Source organism: Thunnus albacares, chromosome 13, assembly GCF_914725855.1.
Source record: "Thunnus albacares chromosome 13, fThuAlb1.1, whole genome shotgun sequence".
NCBI lineage: Eukaryota > Metazoa > Chordata > Actinopteri > Scombriformes > Scombridae > Thunnus > Thunnus albacares.
In genome coordinates, this window is record NC_058118.1 from 15,691,691 (window position 1) to 15,714,556 (window position 22,866).

The window sequence follows — 22,866 nt, forward strand, 5'->3', positions numbered from 1 at the left end:
ACCTTGAGTTTGTCTAATAAAAGAAGTATAGGCTTTGTTGTTTACCCCATCCTGCCCTGCTCTGTTAGGTCCCCGTCACTGTGTAGAATAGCAGTCAACATCCTCAGGGTGGAGTTGCCTGATTTGCTCTGGTTGTTCTTCACTCCTAATAACCACCTCACCATCAGCTTTATGCCCTGGATCTGAGGGGGGGAAGGTCAGAATCATCTTTTAGGCAACAAAAGATGGAGTTACACTAATCGAACTGACAACAAACATCCTCTCATTACTTGCTTCAGTAAATGACTAAAGTATTCTTTGGATAAAAGAAAAAGATAAAAAACAACCCAAACTAGACAGAAGGGGCAGAAAATTAAGTTACAAAGATTATATAAATTTTTTTGAAGAAGCAATCAGGCTGGATGATGTTAGATATGACACTCAAAAGGGTCTCTGCTGACCTTGGCCAGAGTCTCAGGGGACACTTCATCATCAGGAACCCAAAGTTTGGTTGTCTTCTTGCCTGGGATCTAAAGACAACACAAATAATACCGTAAGCCTCATTTCACATGATATATGAACAGACTGACAACAAAAATACTGATCCTACAACTGTGATGAATCATTTTTGGGACCAGGCAGCAGCATAGTTTCAGGTTCTAAACATGGGCCTGGTATATGTGATGTGTATATACTGTATATATGATGTGTGTACCCTGTCGTTCATGAGCAGATCCTTCACTATGAAGTTGGCGACTAGCGATTTGAGCGGTGCAGCAAACTGTTCTGGGGCCAGTTGAGCCAGGTGGCCGAGGGTGGTCAAAGGAGTGATGAGCTGCTCCAGGTTAGCGGGGTCCAGGCCTTTGTGTAGAGGCTGGAGAAACACATAAACGCACAGTCAGCTGAGAAGAGACAAACATTTCAGACATGCATAGTGGACGAAAACATGAACATCACATTATATCTGTCAAATTGTTCAGGTTTGAAAGAACAAGGTGTGTTTATCCTTCATGTTTTAGTGAGATAGCAAGATTCAGATTAATCAGTTTCATTATTTCTACTAGCTGCAATAAAGGTGTTCAACTGAGATCTATGGCCATGGTGTACTAGGAGCTACAGATGATTTTTTTTTGTACTATTTTATAAGTGTGTAAAATGTGACTGACCTCAAAGATTTGGGCGAAGTGTGTGTCTCTGTTGGTGAACATGGCGTTGATACAGTGGATGGCATACTTGGCCTGGCGAGGGGGGCCTCTCTTAGCTTTGGCCTGCAGTACCGGCAGCAAAACACTTGGGGGAGCAGGCAGGAGAACACCATTAAAAACAATGTCATAAGTCACAAAGAGTTCAGCGTGCTCCGAGCAGAGCACTTCAGGGAGAAATATGAAGAAACAACAGTGACTTCTATCTATGATTAAACACACGCATTCATACATCCTGCTATAAGCTAGATAACGAATTGATGCATCAATCAGACGATGAAACGTACGATTTGATGTGAGGGAAACTCTCTTCCATCTTGCTCCCAGTGTTCTTGAAGATTTGCAGCGCGGCCTCAGCCACCTTCTCATCATCCATCTTCAGACAACCCAACAGAGACTCGAACGTCTCTGCGGAGTGGAACGACACCGGGTGTGTGAACGACAGTACCTGTGTGGAAGAAAAGAGTCAAACGGCTGAATAACATGTCATAAATAATGTTCAATCATGATTAATAAAGCAAACTTGAAACATAAACTCGCTGGAAAGATGAGAGACGTTTTTACGCCGTCATTATTAATGTGACGAATGTGTTTCTATCACTCAGCCCCACCTTCAGGGCAAAACTGTGGGAGGGGGCTTTATCCATCAATGAATGTTCATTTTATCTTGTCTGTCATTTCACACTCATTTCACTCTACTAGAAAAGATAATAATACCCTATTTAATTCACAGATTACTAGAGTTGCAAACATCAATTCAACCCAGCAGCCGTACAGACAGAACTATAGAGACTATAATTTATATAATGAAGTGACATTTCCTGCTTTGATTTTACAACCTGTTACATTTAGTAAATATACAGATATGCAGTGTGGAGTTTCTCACTGAGGTTTTTACCTTCAGCAGCTCCAGTCCTGCTCTGATGGCCTCTTCAGTAGGAACGCCCTCCTCCTCATCATCAGCTGTTCCATCTATAGATTTGTTGACCTGTTTTATCAAAGCACTGAAACACAAAGAGTGAAAGAAAATGGTCAAATAATGTACAACTGAAACACACATCACTGGCATTTGTTGTCTTTGGTATTAATGTGATGACTTGGAAGTTTGTGTTGTATGCCTTTCCACACACACACACACGCACACACACACACACACACACACACACACACACACACGCACACACACACACACACACACACACAGTACCTGATGGACTCTGTGTCGATGTGTACTGGGGCAATCCTCTCCAGCAGGAACTTAACCATTTCCAGAAACGGATTGCTGGGCTGTTTGGGGCTGCCGAGCTTTTTAGTGATGTCTCGCTGTAGAGATGACAAGCAAATGATGAAAAAATAATCACACACAAGACCAAGCTGCCACACAGAAAAACAATTAAACTATAAAAAGATTGTGCAGCCACCTGTCAGGTCTACAAGGTTGGAGTATTTTGTTAAATCAAGATTTTACACATTTCAGGTAAACAATTATAGAAGAGTGATTCACAATCTGCACCGGCTCTAATAACCAATCAAAATATTGATTCAGTGCTTGACACCACCATTAAAAACAGAACTACTACACAGAAAATTGAAAAGTTTAGAGCCATTTCCTATTAATACTTTTATCCAATGGTACAATATGTATGATTCCAACAATTTCCAGGCTACCATGACTTTCAAGGGCACCAGTTAAAATAGAAACATCAATACCCACCACGCAGACTTCAGCCTGCTTACAGGAGCAGCTGGGGCTGACCAAGGTTTCCAACTGATCTCTGATTCGCTCGTCATCCTCCAGGACCTGAGCCAGCTTCTTCACAAAGTCCTGAGCTTTGCCCGGGTCCGGCAGGTTCCCTGTAGACACACAGAATTAATTAAAAGCTGATGTCTGCATGGAACAGATTTGAAACCAGAGTGGTAAGGTCATCCTGTTTCAGCAGTTTCATTAGAAGTCAGAGCAGACAGAGTCACAAACAAATTTGGTGATGTTCCTTACTTGTGATGACCATGACTTTGGCGAATACGGCCTTGCTGGATGCTTCAGACTATAATAAAATACATAAAAATAATTTAGAAACACGAGACAAGGGTACATTAATCCATCAGCCTCCCTAAGATTTTGTTTGTGCTTCAGTCAGAGTTACCTTGGGTTTTTTGATCAGGTCCAGCAGGTCTTTGACGTGGTGTCTGAGCAGATTCTGGCACTTCCACATCTCATTCAGAGCTCTGAGAGGCACAGAGGGGGAAGAAAGAAAGAAAGAAAGAAAGGATGGAGAGGGAAACTAATTATTAGGAGGGGTAGTTGTACAGTAGCAAAGCCTTTCTTCCTAACAGTTCAACAACAAACACGACTGAAAATTGCTGTTGATCTTATGTGTGCGAAGTGAGGAAGACTTACTTGACAGCGTTTGTGTCCAGGGTGGCGTACAGGTAGTAAAGACACTTCATTCTCTCAGTGGTCTCTAGGTTGTGAGGAACCATGTACTGGGCAAAGACCCGCTCCACCAGCAGCCTGTGGACAAGGAGGGGAAAATTTAAGGAGGAACTTAGGTAAAAAATGAAGAATATCCATGGAAACTAACCTTGAATGTTTATTTTTCCTCTTTAAGAGTCTGAGTTGAGAGTCCTGGCAGTCATTAACCCACCGTTACATTTGTAGGATTATAGGATTATCTACACCGTGGTCAGAAATGAAGGCACCTTGGAACAAAATTGCCATGAAATGCCGCTGAACAAATACAACGGATCAAATATTTTTCAGATATTTGTGCATTAATGAGATTACTGTCCCTCACAGTTTCTAACCACATACTGTATATCAGAGATTAATTCAATTCATTAAATAGGTCAATATCTCAAACTGTAATACCTCTCATAAAACAGAAACAAGGCTTTATGACCTTACATTTTAAAAATTAAATAAAATTTTATGGACCTGCTAGAGCCATGATTTACTGATCATGCACAAGTAAAACCACGGTGCCCTGCTTCACTTTCATACAGTTGCACACATTCACACACTCAGGAACTGCCTGTTACAATACAGACTTTTCCTGTTGGCAACTGAGCAGCTCCACTGCAGCAGTGATTCAAAAAACAACTACACCCTCAGACTAGTGCTGCACGGTATACCGATACTAAAAAGGCATCGCAAGACCCTGCTGTTAGAAAATAGTACTATACCCCATTTTATTAGTAGCGGTACTTTAAGAATGACAGTGTTTTTGCTGATCGCATATTCCGCATGCAATCATAGATTTTACAAAGTATGATCAAGACAGACAATATATGAAGGAAGAACTTAGGAAGACTGGAGTTCAGAAGCTCAGCGTTAAAACTTTAATGAACCTGCCAAGTGGGTCAAGCGGTAGAGTTTTCTCTGAGTTTATTAGACAGACAGGATTAATGTGTAGGATTTAATCTCTGGTCCACACTCCAAAGCAGAAGGTGGTAATAATGCACCTAATGTGCTGGTTGCCAACCACAGATATAAACCAAGCAGAAGAAGTTTTTTTTTCAAACAGAGTGGTACATCCTTGTCAGCTGAGGTGTTTCCTATCTGTGCAGCCGAACACAGCAGCTCCTCCATGGACTGTTTCACCCTAGAGGTCCCGGTGTTTCCCTCCGCAGGCTCCACTTCACTCAGCTGCCCGACAGACCTGCTGTTTCTTCCCACTTTAACCTAAATAACGAACCGGGACTCGGTGCTCTGGTTGGATCCACAAGGAGAGTTGGGGCTAGCGTTAACCGCAGCATGTCCGGAAGGAAGCACAGTGAGCCAGCCTCCGCTAGCCTCAGCATCTCCGTGTGGATCCAACTGGAGCACCGAGCCTCGTTTTGTTATTCAGGTTAAGGTGGGAAGAAACAGCGGGTCTGTCCAGCAGCTGAGTGAAGTAGAACTTGCGGAGGGAAACACAGCCAGGCTACAGAAGAGAAGGGAACAAATCCTCAGAAATGTTCATTTTGGGCTGATGCCGATATTTAAATTTAAATCCTTTGTCGGCCGATACCGATGGCGTGACGATATTATCGTGCATCCCTAGTATTTCCTATGAGATGCGTTGATGTGCAACAGCAGGGCAGTGTGTGTGTGCAGTGCTCTGCTTCCACTTCCTGCAGGCATAGCGGACGTGCCAACCGATTTTTTTTTTTTTCTCTCATATGCACTTCGCTTACATAGCCGGCAGTCAGGGTAAGCCAACAGACACCACAAAGCCTGTCTGTAAAAGTTGTTTTAAATCTACGCAGGCCAAGGGAGCCAACACATCCAACTTGGCAAAGCATCTTGCCAACAGACATGCTGACCTGTTCAAGGAATTCAAAGAGCGACAGGTTAGCAAATGTGATTGATATAACATAATTACATGCCCTCAAATAGAAGTCAGACGAGTGTGATGTATTTTGTGACAGACAAACTATTTTCACCATTGGAGTTGTAGCTCAGCTTTTTAGCTAACTTACCAAACATCTCTATATGCAAACGCAACATTCACACTGGTAACATTAACTTTACCATAACTTGCAAGCTGTTAAAAATTTCAGTATTGGTATCAACATATTTAGGTATGTATCTTATCAAAGTCATAATTTTGGTACTGTGACAACACTACCTCAGATACTCTTCTGCAGTTAGATCTGAGACTGTGATGTTTTTTGGAGGTTTTTTTGGTGTGTGTGTGTGTGTGTGTGTTGTCATTTAGGATTTTGTGCCTCAACGTAGCTCATTTACTTCTATTTCAGTGAGTGACATTTTGTAGAATTACTTTCAACAACCCCCAGAGAGGTACTGTAAGCTCTCCGTGTTGTGAATGTGTAGGTGGAAAACAAAACAAACCAATTTTCCAGTTACAAGTGAAGTGAGTGATGCTGCTTTGTACTGTGTCTGACTGCTTAAATGATAAGAAAACAAGTCCCACATATTTCACTTGCTTATGAAAACAGCTGTTTTGCATTATGGTGCCCCGCAGCTACTGTAGGCGGTCGAATTGGTATCTCTTCTTCTATGGTATTTTTTCCCCTTTACAATTGTCACACTGCAGTTACAAATGATTTGAGTCCAGTGAGAAGTCCTCTTTGGATTCTGAAGGACTGAATTAAAAACCTGATTTTATTGTTTGAGATGGGAGAAAAGTGTTTGCCACTTTAAAATATGTCAATATGATTTAATTATCTATATTCAGTTGATTATCTATGGAACAAGATACATTCAAACACAATTAAGTGCAGTACATTGCCAACAGAAAATTTGTGTTCAAGCAACTCACACAGAGTCTAATCTGGAAAGGAATTGTTTTTGATGCTCTAAGTTTTTAATATAAACAGGAAAACATGCACACAGACCTGTCATCGATGCTGTTCTGGTAGTAGATATGGAGCAGCTTGTCTTTGATCCAGGAAATCTGTTTGGAGGCCTCCCTCCCTCCTTCTCCCTGCAGCGAGTACTTCCTGTAGATTGATGCCAGGCCCATCATGGCCTCCTTACGAACACGCCACTGATAGGCCGAGGATGAAGGAGGACGGGAAAAGATTAAAGAAGAGAAATTCTCAGTCATGACAACAAATCAAATGAGAGCTTTATGAGATGAGGTGATTGTTGGTAAGCTACACTGATTGAAAATGTACTTAAAAGTGATCACATCACAGCAATGAAGCTATTTCTAACCAAACATAGAGCAGTCCTCTAGGAACGAACAGCCCACTTCCCAAAATAGGCACAGCTGGGTTAGCTAAACACACCAAATGTTGTTGTTTTGGTATAAAAAGAAGGCTAGTTAGAGAAGAGAGATTAGCAATCCTAAAGAGGAAACTTAACCGTCGACGCAGAAAACAACAGCAACCTTAAAAGTAAAGAGCTGTGGTGGATAATCGAGGTATCAAGAAGTCAGTGATGTGCCGACACTTTGATTACTTAAAGCCCACTTTTGACACAAAGCGGATCAAACAGTCCAAAAAGAGGCTTGGACTAAAACTACTTTAAGTCCAACATGAAACAGATCACTGGTCATTTTCAGGTTCTATATATATTTTTTCAATATAGACTGATATTAAAAAAATACCTTTTTACCACGCCACCCAGGCCTACATGAAACTTACTGAAAATCAATATGAGAACAGTAGTGTTGCAAACAGGCAAAAAAAAGTTGCCCACTTACTCTCTTGTCCAAAGTCCTCTCCTTCACAAAGTTCAGCAACGCATCATTGACTAGAGACAGATCTTTCTTGGCAGCAGTTACGATAGAGACAATGACATCATGGCGGATGGCCTCCTCTGGGTCATGTGATCTGACCCTCAAAAATTCTGTGAAAGAAAACATGAACAAATGTGACGTGAGAACCAGCCACCTCTAAGCATGGATGTATTAAGAGAGCTGCCACTCAGCCTTGCTGCCAATTTGTCCCGGTGGTCAACAAAGGTACTACAACAAACAGAATCCCCTGCGACTCAAAAAGCATCCCCCCCCCTCCCCCCCGCTGACCACCACTATAAGAGACGTCTGTGAATCCTTTGACAGGAAGTCTTGAACTGAAAACTAGGTTAATTATAAAATAAATTTTGAATCCACTACTGTTTTATGTTTGTCTAGAAGTCTAGAAGTGCGATTTTTTGTACGTGATGTCATCATAACGTGAAGTTTATGGGCCGAGCTGGAGAAACACTGACGTGCATGTGCAGTGGGCCGCGCAGCACGGAAGCAAACTGGAAAGCTGGAAAACTTTTTTTTGGCTTATGTGATAGCCAAACAATTTTCATTGAAGTGAATGAGTGCCACTTTGGACTCTGGTATCCAGTTCTTATAATACATCCATGCCTCAGACACAAAGAAAATACTCAATACTTCATTGTTCCTCATTGAATCTAAATTACCACTACAAAGGAACAACAATAATCTCCTAATTTATTATTGGGGAGCTTGTAAGTGTACAAGTGTTGTATAACTGAACAGTGCGTATAAGCCTTTTCCCCACTAAAGTAACTTAATCATGCTGACGTTTAAAAGTCATTACATACAAAAGAAAATCTATTTCAGTGCCACATTTTCCATTGTTGTTTGTCCCATAACTGAACTGCTTTCGCCACACTCGTTAACCAAACAGCGTATAAAAATGATGTTTGTTCCAATGTAACCATACGGTGCCTTTTTTTCAATGAAGTATATCCAAAGCATTGTGGTTTGTAAAACATAGTAAACAAAGAGGCAGAACCTAGTCCTTACAAGAGGCTCCAGGTTACGGGTTGTTAAGTTCCCGGAGAGGAAAAGAGCTATTAACATGCCATCACCTCCATATAGTGGCAAAACAACTCAATACTGACTGCAGTGGATTAAATGTGGATACACTTTCTCTCACACAGGATCAGGTTTCTCAAAAGAGTTTGTCTGCTTTTAAGTCAGGAAATTTCGGTTGACTTACCTGTGAGGTCTTTTGCCAGGTCAGGATGGTTCATGAGACAATGACTGGCAAACTTCACACACTCAAGTCTGATAGGCACATGGATGTCGTTAAATCTTTAGGAGGGGAAAAAAGCATTTACGTCAGCAACTCTTTAAGGTGATACAGTCACACATCCATCAAGGTAAAAAACATACATGAGCCATCAGGCACTGGCTGCATGCACATACTGCATGTTTCAGGACCTCAAGTTTAAGACTTTTTCATAAAAATAAGAGTCATAAACCAAGAAACAAGTCACAAACATGCACTTTTCAATCTAAATAAAGCAAAAATCATTTCTGAAACTATTAAGAACTGTGTGTTTGACAAAATAAGACAAGGCATTAAATGTTAAAAGCAAAGCGATTAAGCTGATGCAAAGATTAACATCAATATCAATATCAATTAGGGGTATTTTAAGATTTTTTCAGATTTTTTTATGGATCTGTGGATGCCACAGCCACAACACTGAAGCCCCACCTGCCCAGGTAACACTGCCATAGTGGTTTGTTCTGTGCAGCCAACTCAGAGTCCTTGGCTCCAAACATCTTAGCCAGCAGCTTCACCACCTGCAGCCTCTCATCATTATCATTACTCTGCAGAGACAGAGGAAAAGAGAAACAGAGAGAGAAATGATGCACAGAATTTGGCTGTGTCGAATGGACAAATGCGCCAAGTCGTTTACATTAACTACATTGGCAACATCCCCATTTTCATAACACAGGAAGGCAGCGGTTTCTTTGGAATCAATCTTGTTTTAGAATGAGCTGCAAAGAAGAGGAAACAGCAGGTACAATGAGAGCTGGAGACAAAGGAAGACAAGAGGTAGAGAGGGGGAAGGACTGAGGATGAAAAGAGGAAAAGCAGTTGGGAGAGAGAAACGGGCGAAGAGAGATAAAGATGAAAAGAGGGAGGGTGAGAGAGAGAGAGAGAGAGAGACAGAGTCTGTGGGGGAGAGATTTTATCGCAGCTATTATTTTGAGGAGACAGCAGTGACCTACACTCACTCTGAACAGTTAATGAGCGTTATCCGTCAGCAGGATGCCTTTATGAGACACTGCAGAGGCAACATTATGCTGACTGGCTGACTGCTTTATCTTTCTAATATGAATCAACAAACCCGCAGAGAAGGTAAAAATGTGCAATTCTGTGGGTAATGGGTCAGAGAATTCAGGTTTTTAGTCTGGTGTGTTGATGAAAACCACAATACTAATATTAACACAAGCTTTGCAGCTGCTTCTACCTTTATAACTGCTACTAATATCGCAATATGCAAGACATAAAATCTAATAATGATAATGTAATTTATCTGGAAAATGTTCTTGTACGCTGCAGTGCATCAAATGAAACAACGATACTGACAACATGATATCATAAAAGTGAGATGCTAAGACTCAACTTACAAAAATGCTCATAAAAAACTGAAGTTATGCATTAAGGAATGCACAAAGCAGTTTAGTACATCGATGCCAAACTGAAAGAGCGTGCGCTTCTCCGTACCTTGAGTTTAAACTCGAGCTGCGGCAGCACTGAGAGCAGCAGGTGACTGTCTATGTTATAGAGCTCCAAGATGAGGTCAAAAACGTGTTCGGACAGATCGCTGACTGAGGTCTTTCCCAGCATCAGCACCTGGTTGAAGAACTGAAAAAGACAACAGAGAGGGAGGAATAATGATTACTGGAAAAAGTGAATCTGTGTGACTTTTCTGTGACATGTAACATTCTGTGTATGTCTCTGCATCTAAACCCAAACATTAAATTAGCTGATGGGACACAGGAGAAAGTCAGGATGGGCGACAAAAGACCACAAGTTCATTTATAAACAGTGAGATCTTTGTGAAGAAAATACTGTTTGCTTGCTTCTTCTCCATTTCAGCCTACCAGTCCCAGTTAAATCTCATCTTACAGCACTGAAGTTGCCTCGGGACTAATATTGGGATGCATCGAATGTTTTATGTTCAACAGCTGATTTTCATGTCCAACATATCAATTTGCTACATCATTTACTCAGATGTGAGCCTCTTGCAGTGCCAAGACATTTCTAGCATGGCTGGCCATGGTTTAAATACCTTGGCAGTGTTAGTGTCATGCTCTTCCCATTAGGCTACATGAGACGAGCTTTGACGCTTCAGTATGCACAGATTTATCAACAACTGTTAAAGCTGTGACAAGTATTATTCCTGAATTTTATGACTATTACAGGAAGTACATAACTGCAAGGTATCCGGCGTTAAAGCCAGAAAAATGATCTCCATCCAGCCAAAGACATAAAAGATGTAAATTCAGCTCCACAAACACACAGCCGCTTTCAAGCTTGAGACATAAGATAAACAATAGCGTGTCGAAGGTTTAATCTTACATTGGTGATGTATGGCTCGATAGCCTGAGCAGTCCTCTTCAGCAGAGCTTTGGCCAGGTCATACGCTTGTTTATTCAAATTCTGGACAGACCGACAGAAAATTGGTGAGTAAAACAGAAAGTCAAAAGAACAAAAACTAAACACGTGAAGAGGAAGTCATCTTTCTTTCCCCACTCAGAAGATTCCCGTCAGGAAGCTTATAGAAGGCACAGATGTCCACAGATATTTGTACACAAACTCTTTAAGCTGCTTTACCTCCTCTCACCTGCAGGGGTCTCATTGAATTACAGGAGATAGAAAATAATACTGGCCTCAGTCCACTAACAACATCAACTCACTTCAGTTTGTTCAGGTTGTAGTGGCTCCAACGTTCATGATATGACTATATGTGTGCGTATCTATGAAAGGAAATGCTTAAATATGTGTAGTCAAAAATCACATGTTGGTCACTTACCTTGTGTGCCGGCACCAGGTTGACCAACACGGTGTCCAGCAGCTCCTGTGATACAGTGTCCCCCTCGCAGATGATGGAGCTCATCAGGTCCACCATATGCATGTGCACCTTCTGGTTGTGGCCATTGCTAGGGAAACAAGGTGAGGAAGGTCAAAGATCAAGAATGGCACCCCTGCATAATTTAATTATAGATATAATATTCTACATTGGTTCCCATTCAGGCAGTAACTTAAAACTAATAAGTGTCAAATGTTCTTTTTTTTAATTTCTTTTTTTTGCCAGTTTTAGCAGGGTCACCACTTGAGAACAGGAATCAGTCATTTTTTGGTGCACCAGATTGACTTTGCTGGTGGCCGGCATTTGTGTTTTTCACTTGGTGGATCTCTTATTTTGGAAACCGACTGCAAACTGACTGCAATGCTCTGATCACACAGAGGGTGGGTGTGATCTGCATTACAGCGGGAGGTGAAGCTTATTACCTAGATTTGTATCTCAGCGACTGCTGTCCTCAACACTGGCAGGCTTTACTAGTCTCATTACCTCCCATTCACTGGAGGTGTCACTTATACACACGCACACGGGAACACACACACACACACACAAAAATCAGGGGCTGCATTCCCTTACATCTTCTAGCTCACTGCAAACATTTGAAATGGAAAGCAAAGCTCTTTTGATACTTCTTAAATATATAAAAAAGTATTATGCTAGCACAACCTTGACACACACACACACACACCACAATTTTTTCTTCCAATGGCAAAGAGCCAAATTCTGTACTGCAGAATTCAGCCCTCAAGGTTGTGTTCAGCAGAGTGAAATGGAGAAGAGGGTTTGGAGGAAAAGATAGAAGAGGGAGGGAGGGCAACAGAGACACCCGGACTGCTAGTGTGCTGTTTCATGATGTAGCGGCAGAGACATATTGAGGTGTTAGAGATGGCTTTGAGGGATCAGCTCTGTCATTAGGATTGCCGCAGCAGCCAAAATAAAATCCAGCTAACACAAACTCACACAAGGACAAACACCGTGATGAATATGGACACACAAATACAAAAAAAGAGACACACTGAGGTGGACTTTGATCAATGGACTTACTTGATGACCTGGAAGAGTGTTCTGTAAAGCTGGGTGAATATCTCGTTGCTGTCTTCAAGCTCAAAGCAGATATTGTACGACTTCACCCACGCTATGTTCTGAACAAAAAGAGAGGAGGCAGGATGTTAGTGATAATGTCATTTACGATGCAGATGCATGCTGGGAAGGTGAAAGAAGAAAGCCATGTTTGCTTATAGGTTGACTGCCAATGTGTTTAGTGTATGATAATCTGCTAAAAAACCAAAATCAGACTCAGTTGCCTTTAAATGAAGAGTAAACAAGTCTGTTTTCATACAGACTTTTCAACTGCTTTCTGCGTTGTGTTTGAGATTAGTTGAGGTTTCCATTCCAGCTTATATTAACAACTTTATCTTAAGCCCCTTTTCAGACATGCACCGCTTTATGTTAATGTGATGGCAGCAATTTTACATGTCCATCTCATGTCTTAATAAACGCCTGAGTCACTTCTATATAAAAGTCATGAAAGAAAAATCTTACTAGGTCAGGACTTGTAACATTTCCTGTCAACATGGAAGAAGTCTAAATTGAATGCTGTCAGATTTGTGTAAAGCAGCAGCAGAGAGAGAGAGAGAGAGAGAGAGAGAGAGAGAGAGAGAGAGAGAGAGAGATTAAATGTGTGTCTTCTGCCGCCTTCTAAAATCGCTAATACATTTATTGTCTCAGTCTCCATCTCTTATACACAAATAAAATCAGTTTAATAAACAATGACGCACAGTGAAAAACCATTTTAAGTTATTGAGAAGATTCCATAAAAAGGGAGTCTAAAAATCGGGGCCAAGGGGGTAACCTCAATATGACCACAATAATAATCCAACTAGCACTCTGTCTCCATTTTTGATTTTCATTCATGCCAACCGCATGGATGAATAAATAAATATCCAGCAAAACAGAACAAGGACGGTCTCAATTTAACTGCATGTCATTTGATGCTTGTGCTTTGTCGGCTGTTATAAAAATAGGCAGCAGAATTCGATATCGAATAACATTAAATGATGAAACTGATGCAAAAAGGCATCAGTGGATTCACTGTAAGAAGCAGGGGGGAGAGTATTGTGGCTCTTTCCGTAAGTATCCTGTCATGTCCGAATGAAGCTGTAAAGAACATGAACACAAAAAGACACTTGTGTGTGAATGACAAAAAGCCATCATGTTAACAGACGAAGCCAGTAATGTTACATAGTTCATCTCTGAAAAGGACTTTCTATACTACTTCATGGCCACTGTAGCTATAATCTGTATTTCTGTTGTGTCATGAAGTGAAAAGCAATTTACATCTCACAGCTGCTTCCGATTATGTTCCGTTTATAACGCTGGCTTTTTAATCACCATCTTAAATTAGTGGGAAATAAACTTACAAACAAACTATATTTACTTTCAATTTGACTCAACTTGTTCCTTGCTTTCATAGGAAATTGCTTCCTGGTGCAAATGATGATGAATCTAAAACACTTTGACAGAAAATAGAAACACACAAGCTGAAGATTAAATCAAACCACTGACATCGAACATCAGACTAACATTTTTAAGAAGGATCCTAAAAAATACTGAAGGGTTTAATTTTTTTTGAAGGAATACACTATTTTTTATCATTTATTTTGACTTATTTTTAAAATAAATTCAGACAGACAGACAGGTTGCCGTAGCTTGAAAGACTTGGAAAACAAAACTAGCTGATCTCTGCAGATATAATGAACATGTTTCCTATAAGCTTCTGTTGCACAGCAGGTGAGAGTGCATGTCATCCTGTCAGCTCTGCTTCCTCCTCTGCGTTTCTACACTCGCCTTTCACGTTATTTACCAACAGTGATGTTGCAATCGCAATAATTAATGCAAATTCAACCAATCTCCGCCTGTGAGTTCTGGCTCAGCCCATTGACTTTACATTGTGGTGATGTCACAGATTTTTAAAATCACTTTTCTTGGATCGAGGAAATATGAAATATGAAACCTCCATGGATCAAAAACTCAAAGAAAGAATCAGAATTGACCTTTTTTGCAATTCGAGGTGTCCTGTCAACAGTTTTAAAGATGTCTCTTATAATGGTGGTCTATGGGGAAAATGCTTTTTTGGGCCACAGGGGGGGTTTTTCACTGCAATACTGCCTGTGGCCGCTCAGAAAAATTGGCTGCAAGACTGAGCAGTGGCTCTTACATCCTTGGGCTGACCAGAAAAAATGGCAAAACAGGAAGTGCCGGGTTTGTGGGAAATGTGGTCTTATCATGAGAATTAGGTTACCGATCGTCGCACTTCCCTGTGTCAGTCTAATCATAACAACAAATGTGACATGTCGTCGCATCACGCGCTCAGGTGGAGGGGACAAAAAAACAAATACGTAATTTTTTTTTCTCCCTCGACTTGCAATTTTTGCCAGTTCCTGCAATTTTACCACTGAACACACACACATACACACACACACACACACCACATAAACCTTTGCAAATTGCATTGCAACTTTTGAAAAAAGCCGCTACAAAATCGAGCATTTTTGATCGCAACAACCACAAAAAAATTCTGCAAAATCCTGGAGGGACTGATTATTTATTTTATACAATATTTTTATATACACACATGGATCAGCAAATTTATTCAGAGGACCAGGATAAAACAAAGATAAAACAAAACTCGTAATGTGCACAGAATGAGCTGTTAAGTCAACAAGCTATAAACAACCTCAAGTCCTGCACAGGTTAAGCTGTTCACATTAACCTTGTAAGTATCGCTGATGCCATTTATAAACTCTTGAATAAAATATCAGTCAACCAGCTAAAAAGTATTAAAAAAAAAAAGAGCAACTGGCTTCTCATTTCAGGCAGATACAGCAGATTAGTGCTGATGCATAGGGAACAAATAATACTTATGACCATCAAAATGTTCCATCAACTGTGCAAGTCTGAGTTTGTACAGTGAAAACTAAAGTTTACAGGCAACAGTCACCCGTTACAAACTGCATCTACCCCGAAACCAAGTGGCTTCCTCCAGGTTAAGGACTGAGCTCTCTATGTGCATATAAACCTAACCACTGATTAGGGTTGGCGTAACCTCCAACACTAAAAAAACTTGTATTGTGCCTTTTAACTCTCCTCGCTCTTTTAATTTGCAATGAACAATGCAGAAAACATCTGGGTAGTAAGCTTCTCATTTTAGCCCATCATCACTTCCACTGGTTACAACATCAACGTCAGCCATTTGGTCATAAAACAAAACACTGTGCAGATTAAAACTGTGACCTGATGGCAGCTCATAGTGAAAAGTCAGGAGAACGTTAAAGTTATTGAGATTCATCCTGATGGGAGCATGACTGTTTGTACAGAATTTCAATGGTAATCAAGTTGTTGAGATATTTCACTCAGTCCAAACCTCAAATTATGTCAGGGAGAGATTCCTCTGGGAAAGAGGAACGTCTGTACAAAAATTTTATGGCAATATATCTAAAGGATGTGGAAATATTTCAGCTAAATGGTGGACCGACCCACCAACTAACCAACATCATCTTCCCTAAAAACAAAGTGTAAATAAGCTACAGATGTTATTTCAATGTGTCTGATAGCTTCCATGAACAATTCATATTTTCTGCTGCTCATCTCATTTTCAGTTGTAGCTACAGGTTGTGAACATTGATCAGACATCCAAAAAAAGTGTTCAAAAATTCTTTTAAAGCTGAATCTAATTAGACTCTGTGGAGATTCAGATTGGATTTAGATTCAATGAAATACTACTGAACACCAACCTTCCCACTGATACACACACACACACACACACACAGTAACACGATAACACACCTCAAGCAGGTAGAAGTATCTGTTGAACTGGGCGCTTTTGGTGTCCTCAAGTCCTTTGAGCTGTCTGGTGATGAACATGAAAATGTCCTGGAGACGAGAAAGATACGGAGATGGTGAACGCTCCGCACACACACAGCTGTAGTCATCAGCAAAACTCACGTCTGCTAACGGCAGCATAACAAAGTTAAAAATACAGCGAACAACAAAATGTTTTCAGCCAAAATGACTAGCCAGATGACTAATAGTATCTGTTAGTCCAGTATAAAACAAACATCAAAATTTATAATTTGGATACAACAAAAGAAGGAAAGGGCTGGGATGTTATGGCTAAAATATCATGTTGTAGTATTTTTCACAATATTGACAGTATTTGTTTTGTTTTTTAGCAAAATTAAATTACTATGTCAGTTAGTGTTAAGTGAATCCTCCAGAGTAGATGCCACAGGGTTAATGTAATTAAACAGTGAGTCATTCTGGTGAAAATCCTCATCACCATACCTTGAGTTTATCTGGAGAGGTGTAGGGCGCCTCCGGGGCGTAAATCCTGAATATATCTGCCAGACAGCAGGCCACCAGCAGACGCACGTCCTTGTCTGGGTGTTTGAGGAAGAAGTCTGAAGCCAGATGGAGGGCCAGGTTCAGGTACAGCTCCTTCTCTTCCTCAGAGTCCTGGTCCATGTCCATGAAGGTCTTCACCACCATCTGAAAGCGGGGCGGGGTGGAGGGATATTGAATGGGGAGAGGAGATGCCAGAGGTTAGTGGTTAGGTTGGCTCGACAGCTAGGCAGAAAAATGTGTTCGGTTACACCCCGGCAAAGTCGAATAATGACATACCACCATTATTATACAAATGTTTAAAAATGTATATTAACTGCAAGAAAGGAAAAAAAGAACTACAATTTTTATGAAGACTGGTTTTCATTCCCTAATGGATCCCACAGTATAACACAAGTTAGAGTGATATGAATCAGAAAACAAAAAAATGTCTAAAAATTTGGAATCTGATCTCAGATACTATTACTAATTTCCAAAACTTGACACACATCTTGGAAATAATGATATTATGTCTCTAGAAATGTGACTACATCATATTGCCTGACACACCGTCCCTCAGTAAACAGTGGAGACACACCTGAGGCAGAACGAGAGAAAGGGACTGACCTTGAGCCTGCGGACCATTTCCTCTTTGGAGATTTTGTCAGAGATCTCCTTGACCCCCGGGGGGTAGGTCACCTTCCCGTCTGCGGCTCGAGCTTTAGAGTGAGCCATCCTCTTTAGCTCTTCACTGCCTGAGGAAAGAGAGAATAATGTTGGTAAGAGTGGGGGGAAAAAAGTGAGACAGACAGAACAGAAAGAATCCTGAAGAATTGCGATACCTCAACAACAACAACAAAAAACCCAAGAAGAAGCATATTGTTAACTATTTGGATCCCAAGGCAAATCTTTTTAATACTTCAAAGCTTAAAAAAAAAAAAAAAAAAAAAAATCTGCAATAGAGCAACCTCTGAAATATTCAGCAAGGTATTCACAGCACAGTAATAGCTTTCCACAAGCTGAATCTAGGATGAAATTGCTGCATTCAGAGAGCGGGCTGACTTTTCACTGTGAGCTGCTGCTACCATTGTGTTCCACGTTTCATTACCGCAGCCACTAGCCTGACAAGGATTACACCCAATTCATGTTTAGGGCATTCACATGATGCCAAATGTGCTTTGACTTTCAATTTAGTGCACAGCTCACAGCCAAATCAGTCATGTTGCACTTTATACTGTTTTCTGGCAACAGCTACTAACTGGCCCGTCTCACCTTGCTGCTTGTTTTTTGTCAATTAAAAAGATATTAAAAAGGGCAGATGTGTGTCCACCCAGGAATATGACTTCCACTCCCTCAAGCCTGACTCATACTTCATGAATATACAATAAAGTCTGCATCGTGAAAAGCTGGGTGTGTAGTATTTAAAAAAAAAAATCATCATTTGATACTTTATAGTGGGGAATGATAAAATATCATTTATTACAGCAACAAGGTTGAGGGTTCTCCCCAGGAGTTTTGAGTATAATGGGGGACGTAACCTTGCTGAACTGAGTGTGACAGATACTGACAATATTTAACATTTTGTGACCAATAAATTACAGGTCTACAATATAAAAAATAGCCTCAGACACAGTGCCAAAGTCACAGTGTCAGAAACGGTGCCATTAACCAAACCAGTACTTTCTTCCAGCCTCATGTCCTTGTCTGGTCTTTGTCCATAACTACTCACATCTCAGTTTACGAGACTGTTGTGACTCAAAACAGCTAATAAAGCCATTTATCCTCTACTTTAGTTTATGACTTTTGATAACCTTTTCGTGTATGTTGAAATTTTTATATTTTTTATGAGGAAGATAATACAAAAATAAAACTTTGAATGGATCAAACTAATGTGAGAAGTATATTACCCATTAATTACTGGCTGTAACCAACTGATTGTAATTCTGTAAGGCTAAATTGAAACTGTTGTCTGGTTAATGTGCTCTCTGCAAGCCAGTGTCTGAAAGATGCAAATTTGTTTTCACAAAACCAACAATTTAGCTCCTAATAATAGCAAAGGACAAGCTAACACTAATGTTAATTACTTGTGCAAATATAATTTAACGATTTCTAAAGCCATCCAAAGCTTCATACAATATGCATATAGAGACACACAACGCCTCTGTATTTTCTCAATTAACTATTTGGTTTATCAAATGTTTAAAAATAGTGAAAATTACAAAGTAATTTGCTAGAGCTATGGGTGGCGTCTTCAAATTGCTGGTTTTCCCCGACCAACAGTCCAAAACCCAAAGATATTCAGTTTGCCATCAAAGACGACCACAGCTGCATTGAACAGACAATTGACAGTAAAATAATCTGCAACAGTTTTGATAATCGAGTAATAAGTCATTTTAAAGCAAAAATGCCAAACATTTCCAAGTTCTGGCCAGTCATTTGTGAGGATTTGCTGCTATTCTTCGTCTTATATGAGAGTAAATTGAGTATCATTGGATTTTGGACTGTTGGTCGAAGAAAACGGGCAGTTTTATGACATCACCTTAGGTTTTATGAAACTGTTCTCTAGCATTTCATGGATTAAACGATTTATCAAGAAAATAATCGGCAGATTAAATCCATAATGAAAATAATCATTAGCTGCAACTCTATTGAGCACTACATCCACATTTCAACTGCAGGAACTTTCCCCAGGGACTAAAAACCTTTTGAAGAGAGTTTCACGGAGATCGTTTTACCGCCCAAAAAGTCCCTGCTGGGGTGGTAGTGCTTTCCAAAAGTAAAGGAACTTTGGGGGCGGGTTTGAAGGGATGACCGTTGCTAATTGGTCAAACACAGACACCGCGGCTGATTCAACTCGTGTCTCGTTTCATTCATAAAACGAGGAAGTACTCCACTATCGATTTAGGACGAGGGCAGGACTTACTACTCAGCGCCGTCCACTTGTGATTGCATCATCACAAAGACGCATGTCAATGCCATGTGTATACAGTGCCACTGAGCAACCATAATGTGACAACGACGGAGGGGATTTCCCACAGGAAATTGATTAGCCGAGGTGTTACGTGTCGACTTCCCCAAAACGAGGCCGATGAAGGTGCATCATACAGAAAAACTATTGAATATTGAGCCTGTGCTGTTCACCATCAGGGATTTGAATGCTCCCTCTTGGGTAAGCATGTGGAAAGAATGTGTTAAAATGCATTTATTACTTTTGGCGAGTTACCACTGAAAGTTAAAAACAGCTCCTGACAAATCCCAACCTCATGGCCTTATTGGGTTGTGGATTTTTTTTTTTTTCTTTACACAGATATTTGCATACCTTGCCGCTCTGTTTTCCAGATCATTACCCAGCTCCACTGCTGTCGTTATTTAAGGAGTCTTGTAGTTCCAGTTACTCCTCTCAAAAGATGTCTTATTGTTGACAAAGGCTAATTGTAGGCTCATGTAACTCAATATTCCTTTTATGTGACAATTTATAGCACCACTTGTTTAAATTTTGATTTTTAAGTATTAGTTCAACAGATTTTTAGATTTTCTGTTCTATCTTAAAGGACCAGTGTGTAGAATTTAGTGGCATCCAGCACAACAGACATGACTTTTCATGGTCTTGACAAGCTGCAGCATTTATTAACTGACACACTGTAGCGTGTACTGTACATTTACCTCCAGACTGTCAACTTACTGCTAACCCTTTCCTCTGCTACGCTCACATTCACTGTTATTTTTCTGCCGCTCGCTCTCTCGCTTAACGACTCAATTGCTTACGCTCTGCCCTATTTCTTAAAAAGGAGTTACGCTACTTGACACAGACGTTAACTCATGTTTCGAGACAGCCCTGCTCAGCGACTCCCAAACGCTATTGATTTGTGAATGAATGGATATTTGGCATTATTTTTGACATTTAAAAAATTATTTTTTGGCCTGGCGTGGGTTCTCGTTGGCCCACCAGGCCTGTACTATTATAGGGGAAACACTGGATACTTTACTGCTGCTAGCTAGCATAGCTAACTAGCATAGCTAGCAGTAGTCTGCAGATGTCAGGCTGATATTTTGTAAAGAATCACAAACAGCAGCAGATCAATTAGTGATCAAACCTTTCTGCTGCATTTGTGCTGAAACTGATTATCAAACTGGAGGTGCTCTACTTAGTTGAAGCATCTGGTGCCGACAGTCAACAGCTGTGTGGGATAACCTGCATTTTATGCTTAATGCTGACAGACTTTCAGGTGGTGCAGACCATTTGTTATTCTTGCTCAGCTGTCTTACAAAAAATTAGGTTTGGAGATGTGATTTTTGGCCATATCGCCAAGCCCTATGTGGAATGCACCAGCATTTGTGGCTACTGGACTAGGAATGGGAATTGAGAACCGATTTCAGTTGAGAACCGGTTCTAAGAGCTTATCAATTCCTTTTGGCAGAGAGGAAGAAACGGTTCAAAGCGTGGCTTCATTCCATGAAGAAAGACGACAACAGTGCTAGTTGTAATGTCTGTAAAATAATAATTTCAAGTAAAGGTTGAAAACAAGCAATATGCTGAAACATCTTTCTATGCAACATGGATTTAAATTGCAAGAATGCTATGTATTTGACACATACATGGTACGTATGAGTGCCACTGCTTCCCAACTGAGCAGCACGTCCGTAAATATCCTGTTATAATAACATTAGCGCCATGCAGGCAGGCTTAGCAGATTTTTTGTTTGACTAAGAAAACAAATGCTGTCCAAATATTCTCTTATTTCATCCATGTTAGATGATGACAGACAGACTGTTGCTACAGCTAGCTCTCAGGCTACAGCCAGCTCGACTCGCCCATCAAAACCCTTTCACGCTTGCTGCACAGAGAGGGAAAATGAGTGAAGGAAGGGTGAACGAGTGTTACGGTGCAGTCACAAAACTTGTAGTGAAAGGTTTGCACCCTTTCTCAACAGTAGAAGAACCAGAATTTCGTTTCGGTTTCTTGCTTGCCTAGAGGTTAGTTTTGTGTCAATTGATGTACAGCTTAAGGCAGACATAAACTGTGCTATTTCTTCTGGATAAAAAGTACAGTATGTAGCAGAAAATTCACAAGTGCAACGCTGTTTCCAACTGGGCTGCAAGAACACGCACAGTGGTTGTATGGATGAAGATATCCTTCATAGCAAAAACTGTCCTCACAAAGAAGCAGTGACTCCTCAGTAAGAATACATTCAATACTACTTTCATTGGATTCTAATATACAATTAACACATGGTGATAAATGAAAAGATTATAAATGATAAACTAATGATGATTATGCAACATTTATTGTTATGTGTGATGGGCTCATACAGATGTGCCTTTTAACTTTGCTTTTCAGACCTGCCCCAGCACACGCTCATTCTAGATGTGAAGACATGGTGGATTTCCCTCTATTTGATGATTGGGAGATTCTTCGAGCGACCATTCAGGCTGCAGTCATGGACTCATAGCTAAGGAAGCTGACTGAGAAGGACAAGTAAGGGGGGGATTATGTGACTATTTCAATATGGCTTATTTAAAACTTTGTGGATTAGTAAAGCCATCCTATGGAGGATTGTGTTAATTTGCTTATGAAATATAATTATTTACTATTACAGACTGGTGGGAAAAATGGACACTGATGACTTCAGAAAGGCAGAGGAGTGTCAATGCTGCACATCTCCACCCAGTCCTCAATGAGGTGCACCTGGCCCAGGAAAGGAAGTAGTTAAATGCTCCAGGTTCCTGTGGCAGGGAAAGGCTTCTGGTTTGCAGACTGCTGCTCTTGCTGCCTCTCAAGTGGCATAAGTCCAGCCTGTGGTCAGATTCTTCCCATTCTGCGGAAGTTGGAGGGCCATTACTCAGTCCAGGTGGAGGACTCCGGACACAAAGAACATCAAGGTGAAGATTTGGACCGATCTCTCCACACGTTACCAGGTACTGTAACGTGTGTACCGACATTTATTCAATCACCATGAACATGGCAGATATATCACAGACGCTAAAAGGAGCTCACAGGCAGTCACATTTTTC

General features: G+C 40.6%; 1 protein-coding gene across 1 annotated transcript in view; it reads right to left on the reverse strand.

Annotated features, from left to right (window-relative positions):
* The window catches only part of pds5b (PDS5 cohesin associated factor B), a 37,310-nt gene that overhangs the window by 6,412 nt on the left and 8,032 nt on the right, over window positions 1–22,866 (reverse strand). The window contains exons 2-23 of the mRNA XM_044370610.1: window positions 17,482–17,609; window positions 16,819–17,022; window positions 16,321–16,407; window positions 12,520–12,617; window positions 11,425–11,551; window positions 10,971–11,051; window positions 10,113–10,253; window positions 9,093–9,208; window positions 8,592–8,686; window positions 7,334–7,479; window positions 6,522–6,673; window positions 3,580–3,693; window positions 3,326–3,407; window positions 3,178–3,226; window positions 2,896–3,035; window positions 2,389–2,504; window positions 2,080–2,185; window positions 1,469–1,629; window positions 1,146–1,269; window positions 695–853; window positions 441–509; window positions 46–182 (exon numbers count right to left, since the gene is read on the reverse strand). Of these exons, the coding sequence (XP_044226545.1) occupies window positions 46–182; window positions 441–509; window positions 695–853; window positions 1,146–1,269; window positions 1,469–1,629; window positions 2,080–2,185; window positions 2,389–2,504; window positions 2,896–3,035; window positions 3,178–3,226; window positions 3,326–3,407; window positions 3,580–3,693; window positions 6,522–6,673; window positions 7,334–7,479; window positions 8,592–8,686; window positions 9,093–9,208; window positions 10,113–10,253; window positions 10,971–11,051; window positions 11,425–11,551; window positions 12,520–12,617; window positions 16,321–16,407; window positions 16,819–17,022; window positions 17,482–17,589 (2,612 nt within the window). The 5' untranslated portion in view covers window positions 17,590–17,609. The remainder of the gene's footprint in view (window positions 1–45; window positions 183–440; window positions 510–694; window positions 854–1,145; window positions 1,270–1,468; window positions 1,630–2,079; window positions 2,186–2,388; window positions 2,505–2,895; window positions 3,036–3,177; window positions 3,227–3,325; window positions 3,408–3,579; window positions 3,694–6,521; window positions 6,674–7,333; window positions 7,480–8,591; window positions 8,687–9,092; window positions 9,209–10,112; window positions 10,254–10,970; window positions 11,052–11,424; window positions 11,552–12,519; window positions 12,618–16,320; window positions 16,408–16,818; window positions 17,023–17,481; window positions 17,610–22,866) is intronic.